The 13,772-nt window shown below is 42.4% G+C and overlaps 1 protein-coding gene across 2 annotated transcripts in view; it reads right to left on the reverse strand.

Moving 5' to 3' along the window:
- The window catches only part of LOC126539811 (uncharacterized), a 152,473-nt gene that overhangs the window by 119,645 nt on the left and 19,056 nt on the right, over window positions 1-13,772 (reverse strand). For both annotated transcript variants that reach the window (XM_050186638.3, XM_055075744.2), the window contains exon 2: window positions 12,725-12,872. In XM_050186638.3, the coding sequence (XP_050042595.2) occupies window positions 12,725-12,872 (148 nt within the window). The remainder of the gene's footprint in view (window positions 1-12,724; window positions 12,873-13,772) is intronic.

Below are 13,772 nucleotides of genomic sequence, written 5' to 3' on the forward strand. Positions count from 1 at the left end.
TTATTGCAGGAATGTTATTACAGAGCCTACGCGTGTAAGTCATACATCTCAAACACTACTCGATCTATTCATCACTAACTGTTCTGAAGATACCACCAAATCAGGAGTGATTGTAGCTGATATGAGCGATCATTTGCCGATATACATGTTCTGTAGGCTTCATCAGGTTTCAAAACCAGTGCGTCAGTCTCAGTCATTTGTTTTCCAGGAAATTAATTACAAAACACTAAACACTTTCCGGCAAAAAATTAATAATATTGATTGGACTTCGGTGCTTCTATGTCAGGAGGCTGATGATGCATATGATAAACTGATGCGCTCCCTTAAGGAAGCGTATGACAACTCCTTTAAATATATAAGAGTAAAGAAGTCAACTAGAAAACGGAAACCGTGGCTGAATGACGAATGCCTTAGGATGATCCTTGAGAAGGATTCACTGTATCATAAGTTTGTCAGAACAAGGAATCCTGATGATCTTGCAAGCTTTAAGAAATATCGGAACTATGTTACGAAATATACACGAAATGCAAAAAAGCTGTATTACGAGAACCTATTTCAAGAGGTGAGTAATCAGAGCAGTCTACTATGGCGCGAAATTAAAAAGCTTTTGCATTCTGATGTCCACAATAGTGTTGACTTTGAACTTGTAGTTGAAGATAGAACGCTAAGAGGCAAAGAATTAGCAAATATGTTTAATGATTACTTCACAAGTCTGGAAAAAAGTACTCACGACATAGCAGTAACCAAGTATTTGGGCACACGGAACGCACATACAGCTTTCCTTAAACCTACAGATCCATACGAAGTTTATGCAATTTTCATGTCACTAAAAAATAGTAAATCCCGCGATGTGAACGGATTTCAAATAAGACCTATTAAGTTTGTGCTTGATCTCTTGCTCCCAGTACTTACTCATATTTTTAACCTATCGCTGTCAACTGGAATTTTTCCTAGAAAAATGCAACACGCGAAAGTTACAGTCCTATTTAAATCCGGTGATAAAAATAAGCTGTCAAATTACAGGCCAGTATCAGTACTGCCTGTCCTATCCAAGGGACTAGAAAAAGTTATTTGTAAAAGACTAAAGTCATTTTGTGATAAACATTCCATCATATCAAATAAACAATTTGGGTTCCGTGTGGGAATGTCAACTGAATTGGCTCTGCTAACCCAAAAAGAGTTCATTTTAAATGGTTTTGAACATAAAGAACTAACGCTAGGAATTTTCGTAGACTACTCGAAAGCATTTGATAGGCTAAATCATCAGACTTTGCTTACTAAACTAGAACATTATGGGTTTCGGGGCATTTCTCTCAAACTATTACAATCCTATCTTAATCACAGAAAACAACTAGTTTCGATTTCATCAGAAGATTCACGTCTCCAGGAAATTACACAGGGCGTTCCCCAAGGAAGTATACTAGGGCCAGTATTGTTTAATATATATGTTAACGACATTGTCAACATTTCTAATGACGCTAACTTCAATTTATGCAGACGACACCAGCCTATTCTTTCAGTCTCGCAATATCAGCGATCTCTCGTTGTTGGCAAATACCACTCTAGAACATTTGGCCGAATGGAGCAAGGTTAACGCTCTCAAATTAAATACAAGAAAAACAAAAGCTGTTATTTTTGCACCTCCACAAAAACATCTGAGTGAAGACATACTGTTGCAGGTTGGCTCTGATATAATTGAAGTTGTTCCTAACGTTAAAACTTTGGGTGTTATATTTAATCAAAAACTAACGTGGAATGAACATGTGGAACTTATTACATCCCGTTTAGCCAAAGCTTGCGGCGTGCTTTGTAGACTCCGTGAGACGATACCATCTAAAGTTAAGCTGATCCTTTATAACGCACTATTCTCATCTCATTTAATGTATTGCCACCTTGTGTGGGGTACCACGTCAAAAGAAAATATCACTAAATTATTACTACTCCAAAAAAAGGCTGTTCGTCATATTGCAAACGCGCCATTCGACGCACATACATCTGAATTATTTTCAAAGTATAATATCATTTGTCTAGTAAGTTTATATAACGTTAACCTTGCCCTAAAGTACCAGAGCTACTTTAAGTATAATAACGAAGCGTTCTTGCGGTTGTGCAACCTAATAGAACCAATAGATATATCGTATAACATTAGGGAAAGAAAGAGATGGCAGCTACCACTTTCCCGTACTAATTATGGATCAAATCGGCTATCCAGTCGCGTCCCATCCTTATTAAATAAACTTCATGAAAACGGTATAGAGATAACTGACACTACTAGGAAAACATTACGAGACTTCCTAATTCAAACTGAGTAATTATTTTTTTTAACGTTACTTTGGCTAGGGGAAGTCACTACTTGGCTCCTTTAAATTAGGTAGTTTTTCATTTTGATGGCATTTTCGCATATAGGATGTAACCTGCAAGAAATTTACGCACATCTTCATTTGCTATCTATGTTTCTGCATGTCAAGAAAACGTTCTATGATGAATTTTACAGCAGTTGAAAATAAATATGTATTTCTGTTATATAGTGTATATTCATATATGTCATTTGTACTGTATCATCTTGTATCACTGATTGTACATTTAGCCTCACAAGTTTTTCACTGATACATTTGTGCATTACACACACTAAAGTGTACAAACATTATTCTGTCCCCGTTGTCATAGATAGGGGCAAGAACCTTGTCAAGCTGCAAAAAAGCAGCTTTTAGTTCTTGTCCTAGTGTTCATTTTTTTTGTAAATGAATGAATGCTAAATAAAGATTGATTGATTGATTGATTGATTGAACGTCACGCAGCGCCAACGCCAGTTTGGCTTCCTTTCGTTCCATGAACGAAAACGCAACCTGCAGCTCAGCATAAGTAACGGAGAGGCTCATTTTATAAGACAAATGCGTCACTAGTTCTAACTTTAGTGGGCCAGTGGATATGGCGTTCTCCTGCTGTATTCAACTGGAATAGGGCAAATACACTGCAGTGATCACAATTAGGTAAACGTGAAGAAGGGAGGAGGAGGGTACGGCCCACCCCCCGAAATTTTTTCGTGCTGTCCATGCACCGCCGACCAAAGCAAGCCCCGGCGCCGGAAATCATTCTGGATTTTGTCTAGAACGACATTTTGACGCTTGAAAAGCCATTTCACCGCAAAAATTGCGAACTCGGGCTGGATTTCGCGGCAACGCCCATGCACCGGGAGTCATATAACGCACGCAGCCCCATCCGAGCACAAAGTTTCAAGGACGTTTTGATGGCGTATGGGCTCGCCGCGGCATCTCGCGGAGGCCGCGGAATCTACACTCTATCATGGAACCTACGGAGCGCGTGGATGTCAATTCCGAAACTTTATGGGTATAAAGTTCTCATAAACTTTTGATATGATAGGTGCATTGACATTTCCAAGCGTGTGCTTTAGATTTTGAATTGCGGAACTTTGCAAGTTTAATATTTCCACAAATATTTGACGCCAAAGGTTCATTAACTTTTCCAAAGTCGTATATCGGGCCATACAACGAGACAAGCCAAATCAACACACTATAAGACAAGTTGACAAAGCCCGCAGCGAGGCCCGATGAGACGGAGCGTCGTGGTGGTTCATTAGTGCCGTCATGTCACATAAAAAAATATATATCAACATTTTTTTCGCCTGCGCCAAAGCATCCAGTGAAGACACTAAAGCCAGCCAAGGTAACTACGTTCTTATTTATTTTTTCTACTTTGACTTTTAATCGTGAGGACACGTTGAGTCACTTCAATTTTTTTGTTCTCGCTCCCCTGCCCGCGGGCTGCCAGAGCCAGCGGGTAGGGAATGCGCACACGTTTTTCTTGTGTGGCCCCAACCATCGCGCGGCGCACTTCGGTGCGCGTTCGGTTTTCTCTGGCCGAGTGCATTTTGCCTGGCAGAGTTTTGGATGCTTTCTAGCTAGCAGACGAGAAAAAGAAATAATGGTCGCTCCCTGCCATCACTGTGGGGACTCGACGGATTGCACCGCGTTTGCTTGAGCGCAACCTCTCCTTTTCGGTGTATCTCTATCGGTGTAGGATACCGAGCAGTATGCGCATGGTTCTTGGTGGACCAATCGTCTTGTGTTTTCTTCGATATTCCTTTAATAGCCACATTAGTTGCCCAAAGTAGGCATTCGATGGTGACCAACATACTTTCCTTTGCGTTTCTTTTTTTCTTACCGTGCCCCGCCCCACAAAAGAAAAAAAGAACGTTGTTGCGGCGCAGCGAATCGTCGCATGTTGAAAGTTATATTTTGTTACTTCTTTCGCGGAAAGTAATGGGTCATGGGACGCTTCAGCTGCCGGATACTCTTATTATATTATTGCGATAGCAATTATATGGACACTAGGCGCATTCATGCCGTCGCCGTCGCCCTCGTGTTCCGCATAAAGTCAATGGCGATAACATCGGGTGGGCTGACGATGAAGGCTCAGTATTGTGTGCGCAAGCGAGAAAAGGGAGGAGCAAGCGCGCCGCCTTCCGTCGCGCGCGATACATCGGGGGGAGTGGATGGAATGGAGGAGAGATCTGGGATTATGTGAATCTGTGATTGTGCAACATGGGGGGGGGGGGTTATTTGCCTTGTTTGACCCATTATATACCGTGACTTTTTCTTTCATACGTAGATTTATTGGAGACTTACACCTATGTTTAGATATCTTGTTGCGCGGTGTGCATACGTGCAGTGAACTTTGTTTCCAGTGGCACTTTTTGCCCTTTATCAAGATGTATCTTCGCATTTCTAATGTACGAGGGCGAGTCAAATGAAATTGAGCCTACCCACCTTGCGCAATTAAGGTTCTGTTCATTATCTGCAAGGCTTGCGCGTAGCACACAGGCATCTCTCATTTACAAAACTGACACGCAGGTGTGTGGATAAATGTTCTTTAATGTGCTCATACACTGGGTTGAACATGGTTGCGTGACGTAATGGACGCTCCAGAAGTTGAGCAGCGTGATGCCGTGAGGTTTTTGACAGCTGAAGGTGCTTCCCAAAAAGAAATTAGTCACCGTATGGCTGCCGTGTACATTGAACATTTCATTTCATTGGCCACTGTGAAGCGTTAGAACAAACGGTTCAAAGAAGGACGTGAAAGTTGTAAAGACGATCCCAGACCGGACCAAAGCCATCGTGCAATCACCCCCAACAAAATTGCAAAGGTTTATGAGCTGAGGAGACAAGAACGGAAGATAAGGATCGATGAACTGGCAGAGTGTGTGAACATCAGTCACGGTTCTGTTCACGCCATAATTTATGAACATCTCGGTTATCGGCTCTTGTGTGCGCAATGGATGCCCAAGAATTTTAACCACCGCCATAGGTTCTGCGCTGCCTTGACTCATCTGATCCGGTATTACAATGAGGGTGACGACTTCTTGTCTGCAATTGTGATCGGGGACGAACCATGGTGCCACTACTATGAGCCTGAAACACGACGGCAAAGCTCACACTGTAACCAATCGAATGCACCTCCCACAAAGAAAGTAAAGACCGTCATTTCCGGCGGAAAGGTGTTGACGTTTTTTTTCGATCGTCAGGGGCCATTACTGATAGAATTTGCTAAACTCAGAGAGACTATCAATTGTTTCCGATACTGCGAAACGCCGGATCGGCTGCATGTGGCAATCAAGAACAAACGACGTGGAAAATTGACGAATGGGGTCCTCTTGTTCCACGACCTGGATATGGTGTTGCGCTGTTGAGCACGAAGCACGGGATCGAATCACAGCTACGGTGGCCGCATTTCGATGGGGGCAAAATGCGAGAACACCCGTGTACTCCCATTTAGGTGCACGTTAAAGAACCCCAGGTCGTCCAAATTTCCGAAGTCCTCCACTACGGCGTGCCTCATAATCAGAAAGGGATTTTGGCACGTAAAAGCCCATAATTTAATTTTTATATGTTCCCCGACAATGCCCGTCCCCACGTCACTGATGTGGTTAATACAATACTGGCAAAGTTTAAATGCGAAACGCTGCAACACCGGCTATACAGCTGAGACCTGTCGCCTTGCGACATGCACATTTTGGCACAAATGAAAAAACAGTTCAAGGGAAACAGATTCGTGCTGGACGTTGACGTGAAAGAGTCAGTTGCAGACTTTTTGAAGCAGAAAGCCAAGGAGCTTTATCAGACGGGAATCACGCGACTCGTTAGTCAACGGGACAAATCTCTATATGCTTATGGAGACTACTCTTAAATAAAGTGCCCCGTTTGTCATATATTCGCATTGGCTCACTTTGGTTTGAATCGCCCTCCTATATTTTGCACAACGACTTTGTATACGTGCACTCTGTTGAGATAATAATTTCGCTGCCATTACTCACGATACACGACCGGTGACAGCTGCTCATGCGTAATACATTGGAATAAATGAAAGCTTTATTGAGATATTTAACTGGCCGTTGCGTATGTACAAAAATGTAAACAAGATTCTTGAATGACAAAGTCTCATTAACATAATTATTCTCTACTTGTTCATTTCATGGCCTTTACATTTTTGGTATCAGTGACATGCATTGCTTTGCTGGTCGCGAACTGATATAGTTCTAAAGTTCGTGTGATGTTTTATTTACTTATTAAATAGACAAAAACATGGAAGCATTGATATCAGTTATTTTGGGCACGATGTTGGCACATAGGAGTATATTTCTTTGATAAAAAAATACATATTTTACTCGTTTTGACAGTGCGTAGCGTTCCAGAATTAGCTTACAGCATCTTTGGCAATGGCAATGCAGTTATTATTCATGTATTTGATCTCTCGACAAATTGTTTAAGAGGAAGCTTTAGCTCGGGCCAACTCCGACGTGGCCTATTCAGATACATGTAAAACGCAGAAAAGCTTTTCTGAGATAACTCCTGAACCGCTTTTAATGAAATTTGTTGCATTTGAGAGAGTAGGTTAAATCCTAGTGTCTGTTGGAAGCGGAATTTCGATTTAGGGCCCGAACTTTGTTTAAAATGTTTTGAAAAATTCGAAACTTCGAAAAATATAGACGCACCAAGTTTACAAATTAATAGTTTGCATCAAGAACAGATATCCCGGTTCTGTAAATGGCATCCATTACACCATTTAAAGCGGACAAATTCGATATGTCTATTGTATCTTATGTGATTTGGTTATGGTATGTACAAAGGTTCTGCATAAGCCGTATTTTCATAATGCTTAATTTCTTGAGATACATGTGTAACATCAATTTTGTCCGCTGTAGATGTACTATTATGTGCAATTCACAGACTTGTGATATCAATTTTCATTTGCTGATTTACAGAGTTGTAAAGTTCATTGTTTCGTTTTCTGAAAATTCTTTATTTTTGCCACTTTTCAATAAAATATTGTCGACTTAAATCGAAAATTCGAAACAAGCAATCACTAGACTTCAAGTTTTTCTGTTATATGCAACAAACCTCATCAAATTTGGTGAAGTGGTTGCCGAGAAAAACGAATTCTCCTTCTACATGTATTTAGATGGGAGCATCAGACCTAATGTTTCCTCTCAGGAGGAGGCCGAGCTGCATTCGACGAAACAGATGTTTGCTGAGCCACACGGGGCGTCGTGCACATCCACTGTAAACACGGAGGCAGCTGAGGCTGCCAATGGGCGCATTGCCACGTGATCAAACAAGCAAGCGCCCTCGCGGTCGCATTGAAAATTGTCTATCTAATGGCAAAGCGAGCAGAGCGGCACCTACTACCTACGAACCGCGGCACCTACGCTCGCGCCGCGGTTCGCAGAGTGCCATCACATCGTCTAAAACTAGGTTGCATGTTCCGGCGCGATGCAGAGAAACCAGCTTCACGGACGCGGCGCCGACTTTTCGTTACATTTATTGTCTTCAATATCGCAAGGCGCTGCTTCCGTAACACACATGACGTGACATGAATGGCACATAATATCATGCATAGCATGAGGTTACATAAATGACATTCCTATCATGACGAATATCATGGCATAAATTACATGAAAGTGAATGACACTGCCTGACACGCGCGACATGACAATAATGACATTTCACGCATTCCATGAAATTCAGACATCTCATAAATACCATGAATGACACGCATAAAATGATATTGCGTGAATTAGGTGTCGTAACATGCATGCGTGAAGTCAGTGACATAGCATATGTCAGGACATATTCAATATATTAATGACTTGCATACCATGATGTGCAAGACATGAATGACATGGCTTGATTGTCAGGACATGAACATGAGTTGCGTGTATGAGACATGCCTGACATATGATACGCCACGACCGTACAATCACGAGAACATAAGTGAGATAACATAACAGTGAATGTTACGCCACCATGCCTTCGTTTATGTGAGTCATGTCATGACTTGGTTTTATTAACATGCATGTTATGTCATGTCATGCATGCACGTCATAACATGTCGTGGATACATCTCATGCGTTGTGTCATAGCACGCCAGGTGTAGCGCTAGGGGAGAGGGCATCGGGCGACGCCACGTCACCCTCGCTCTCGAAAGCATGCGTTATCCGCGCGCTCTTTGTCCGCGCAAGCTCTCACCTCCGTTCTAACTGCGCCTCGGTAATCGCTACGAAGCAAATAATGCATGAAAAATGGAATACATTCTAAAGTTAAAATGTTCGTAGTAGTGAGTTTCGAACCTACGAACCAAAGCTCAGCAGCCGGATGTCTTACCCGCTAGGTAAAACCGGCGCCTCGTTTTTCACACATGGTATTTATTGCATCACGTACATGCAAGTGTCGCACCAGCGCCTCATAGATAGCAAGCCTGTGAACCCTTCTTTATGACGTCATGCTACTCGGACCAAAATTTCCGTTGTCAAGCCCAGCATGGCAAAAGCAGTGACTTCAATATCACCACGACTTACTCGGGAGCGTCCCCGTCAGATTCTAGGGAAATCTGACAAGGCAGCATGACATCATGGATCGAAGTGCACCGGCCTCGTGCTATCTAGGAGGCATTGGCCAAGCGTCTCAACGCAGTGGCTTGCTCGCAAGGAGTTCATAACTGGAAGGGCCGCTCGACGGCGCAATGGGACATTAATGATTTCGCATTCACAACTCATAAGTAGTGAGCTGTAGTAGAAGGGAAACTTGGTCGAGTTGATGGTGATTCATGTTTAGAAGATCAGCAGTGCTAAACGGACAAGGACTTGGGCGAAGAGCACGGCACTGGCGCTGACTCACGACTGAAGTTTATGTCGAGGAATATCACAGTTACAAACACGGGCCGTCAGCGCAACAATTATAGTGACTGTACATGCGCAGCTGGAGCCATCCTGGTGACGTGTCGAACCACGTGGAATAAACCAGTGGGCCATAACAAAAAACAAAACAAACCCAAAAGCCGATAGAAGACTTCCCTTATAAAACTTAACAACACCCTACCGCGATACACTTTCTTGCAAATATCTCAACTGTTCATTACTAAGAGCGACAGATGGCTTGCTGACACATCTTTCCCTTCCCTATCAATGTGGAAGGCTTCCGTAAGCTCCCTTGACGTTTCATCCTTATGAAGGAAAAAAAATAAATTATTTCTGCTATCGGTCGGCACCCGCACTCTCTACAATGCAAAGGCAAGTGCAAACCCTCCGCACCTTTTAATGATGACAAGTGCTCCTTTAATCTAATGTTCACACAGCGACAAGTCTGGCCCACATAAACCGGCCCTCATGACAGTGGCAACCTGTAAATGACGAAATACCTACATCGAACATACCTGTTTTTTAACTTGTCAGAACAGAAACTGCATTTCTTGTCAGGGCCCGACAACTTTTTATGCAAACGAGAACAAATCGTGGCATGTTTGTTGGGAGTGGATTTGACTACACGCACTCCACACCTACTAGCCACGTCCTTCGAAAATCCGAAAACTTGGACAAATATGGCACCACCACTGGTCTTCTTTTTAGAGCACAAGGGTTCTTTTGATTTATTTTTTGTCTCGTCTCTGAATCTGTAAATTTCATTTCATTTATTTACTCTCAAGGCCGTACAGGCATTTCACAAATTACACAAATCTCGCACCACCGGTCTTTTTTCATAGCGTGATGGTTCGTTTGATTTATTATTTACCTTATCAGTATCGTTTACCAACTTAATCAGTTTGTGACAGGCCCTCAAGCTTTGACTATCCGTGTAGTCCGCATTCTGTAATCTATGAATCTGGCCAAGGAAACTTTCCATCAACGAAATTAGCATTGTTCACGCTGCGCTGAGCGCGGTGCTACAGAAGGGTTTCCTTGGCCAGATTCATAGATTACAGAATGCGGATTACACGGATAGTCAAAGCTTGAGGGCCTGTCACAAACTGATTGAGTTGGTAAACGATACTGATAAGGTAAATAATAAATCAAAAGAACCATCGCGCTATGAAAAAAGACCGGTGGTGGTGCGAGATTTGTGCAAGCTTTCGCATTGCCTGAAGGACGTGGCTAGTAAGTACGGGGTGCATGTAGTGAAATCCACTCCCAACAAACATGCCCCGATTTGTTCCCGCTTGCATAAAAAAGTTGTTGGGCCATGACAAGGAGTGTAGCTTCTGTTGCGAGAAGTTAAAAAATAGATATGTTCAATGTAGATATTCCGTTGTTTACAGGTTGCCACTATGATGCGAGCAGGTTTATGTGGGCCAGACTGGTTGCTGTGTGAACATTAGATTAAAGGAGCACTTGTGACCATTAAAAGCTGCGGGGGTTCGCACTTGTCTTTGCATTGTAGAGAGTGTGGGTGCCGAGCGATAGCAGAAATAACAAATTTTTTGTTCTGTCATAAGGATCAAACCTCAAGGAAGCATATGGAAGCCTTCCACGTTGATAGGGGAGGGAAAGCTGTGTCAGCAAGCCGTCTGTCGCTCTTAGTAAAAAGAGTTGAGACATTGGCAAGAAAGTCTATCACGGTAGACTGTTGTTAAATTTGATAAGAAAAGTTTTGTATTGGTTTTTCTTTTGGTTTTTTGTTATGACCAAGTGGTTTACACCACGTGGTTCAATACGCCACCAGGATGGCTCCTGCTGCGAATGTACAGTCGCTTTAGTTGTTGCCATGTCGGCCCGTGTTTATCAATTCCTCGAAATAAACTTCAGTTGTGACTCAGCGTCCGTGTAGTGTTCTTGTCTGCCTAAGTCCTTGTCCGTTTGGCACTGTTATTTTCCAAAACAAAGAGCATAAGTGCTTAGGTGTCGTCGGACATTTTTCTTTAGTTGCATTCAAAAATTGCCTGGAGCGGATAGCACAAGTCTAACCCTCCATCTGAAAACTCGATTACGCGGCCATTGCTTCTGTGAGAAATGAAAATCTTTAATTCAATAAATATCAAAATTGCGCTTATCAACTTTTTAATTAATTACTCTACGTCCCATATTTCTATCTACGAATTGTAGATAGTCAGTATGCAAGGCATATAGAGTTTGAATGAATTCTGATGATCGCACCGCTTTCGAGATATGCACCGCGAGGCTTGTGGTAAAAATGTCCTGTTGTTCCTCTCACTTTTTAAAGAAAACGCTGTTTGATACATTGAAGCACATAAGTAACTGGAAGACTAATGCATTTAGTCGGACACATTGAAAATTTATATTTCGAAAGTGGTTAATCCTGAAAATTCGTTCCAAGGGGGTATGCTTTGCATACTCACTAGCTACAACTGACAAACTTAAGTAGGTGCCATAAAGTAATTTTTTGAATGTGTATTTTCCAACACTCACCTGCCGCGTGTGCCTCGTTGAACCGTTCTATGTATAGCAAATGCGAATTGTACCGTGCACTTTTACCTTGATTTCTTCTCGTTTTTTTTCTTAACAAACTGTATCTTGTACCCAAATCTGTGCTTGATTGTTGTCTTCAATCGTTTTTATTGTGTTCACATCTCATGTGTGAATTGTATCCACCCCCCCCCCCCCCCCCGCTATGTAATGCCTTTCGGGGCCTTTAGGGTATTCAAAATAAATAAATCACTATTAAGGGCAATCAGGCTAGTTAGTTAGTTAAGCATGTATATTTGTTGTAGAATTGTTGGCTGCCTCTTCGACTAATTTAGATCAAACGTTAGAATCGTGATATGTGCCACGCAACCCAGAAAAAAAAATTGGCGCAGCTTAAAAGAAAACACCATGCACACCCATGAGCAAAAGAACACGGACCACTGGTTCGCCGAAAACACAGGATTTCTTTGTAATTCACACGCATAAATGGAAACTGACGATTGCACTAAAAAGTTTATAATGCCAAGTTTGGATTGCAGTCTCACATTTCAAGTTGCATTCACCGAAAGAGTATTATCGTTTATTAATTCTGCCGCGCAATCCCTGATCCGCATGCTTTTGGTCACGTGTGTACAGCAGTGTAAACTAACCACTCGTTCACCTGCCAACAATGTTAGTATGTACGCGGTCATCAGTGTTGCCCGGTAAAACTACGCTTTCTCTAAATCAGCAATATTATATGCGCAAATTATATCGGAATCTTTGGCAGAGAAAACCAGAAATATATTTTGAGTTACATTATTTTTGAAAGAATAAAAGTACCGTGCAAACAACAAATTCTATCTAATATTAGGTTTCTATTCCAGTTGGGCAAAAGCTGGGGCGCGTCTACAGAGTTTTTGACATGCGTGGGAGGGAAAGCATCTGCCCCCGTCAACTTTGCATGTTCAACTCTGGAAACCGAGATTTCATTTAAGCTACGCAACCTCGCTGCGAGAGGTTTGAAAGACTTACTTGCAAAATCGTGTGTACGAACTCTGGGCATCGTCGTGTTCTGGCAATGGTAGAAAGCCCACCGCACTAGTTATCTTCTTGCGGAGTTCACTGTAACAGCTGAGGATGTCTTGCACTTCGCAAGTATTCTGGTTTCTGTAGGCAAACCCTGTAGAGACAAAGCATACAAAAAAGCGCATCCAGTGTGAAGACTTCAGGATGATGAAGGAAGTTGTTCTTCAAGCTAGCATACTGTTCTCAGGCAGGCGCAATTACAGTATTTATTTTGTTCACTAAAGTAATGGTAATACAATTAGAGCGTTACTGAACATATATTTCAATTACACGCAGTCTTGCTTTAGAATATATAACATTCATAGAGAGGTTAGAGTAGTTCTTAGGCGAGGCACACATATTTGGGCGCTAATTACGTTTGAATCAAAGGCCTAGTTAAGTCAACCTTTTATTGGAACTTTGAGGACTGTTGTTTGTATATATTTGGGCGCTAATGACGTTAGACTCAAAGGACTAGTTACTATAAGTTTGTCAATCAACTTTTTATTGGAACCTTGAGGACTGTTGTTTGTATACGCCAGACTTTGAGGCGGTCACATTCACGTGCACCTGCATTTTCTAAAAAGGTTCAAAATCGCATCTAATTAGAAATAGTCATGACCGAACTTCAGCGCGGAATCCAGGCAATGTCGAAACCGAACGCACAAGGAGCGCATCGAATGCTAGCGCCAACGTCATATCAGACGGGAACGGCCCGTCACGAAGAGACCGACAAAGTTTCAAACTGACAGTCGCGGTCAGTCATGGCATATACTGATACGGCAGGCTTTGCCTGGAAAGCAATGAACGAACTTTATCGTTTCACGGGCCAGAACGACGCTATAATTTTGAGGCCTGCCGTAGTCGGAAGCTCCCGTCTAATTTTGACCCGGTGCTGTTTTTTAGCGTGGACCCAATGCACGCTACACGGCCGTTCTTGCAATTCACCCTCACTTCTCTCCAGTAAGCCGAAAATGTTTTGGAAGATCGTTAAGCTGATCAGAAGAGGCGTCAT

The sequence above is a fragment of the Dermacentor andersoni genome, chromosome 2, assembly GCF_023375885.2.
Source record: "Dermacentor andersoni chromosome 2, qqDerAnde1_hic_scaffold, whole genome shotgun sequence".
Classification (NCBI taxonomy): Eukaryota; Metazoa; Arthropoda; class Arachnida; order Ixodida; family Ixodidae; genus Dermacentor; species Dermacentor andersoni.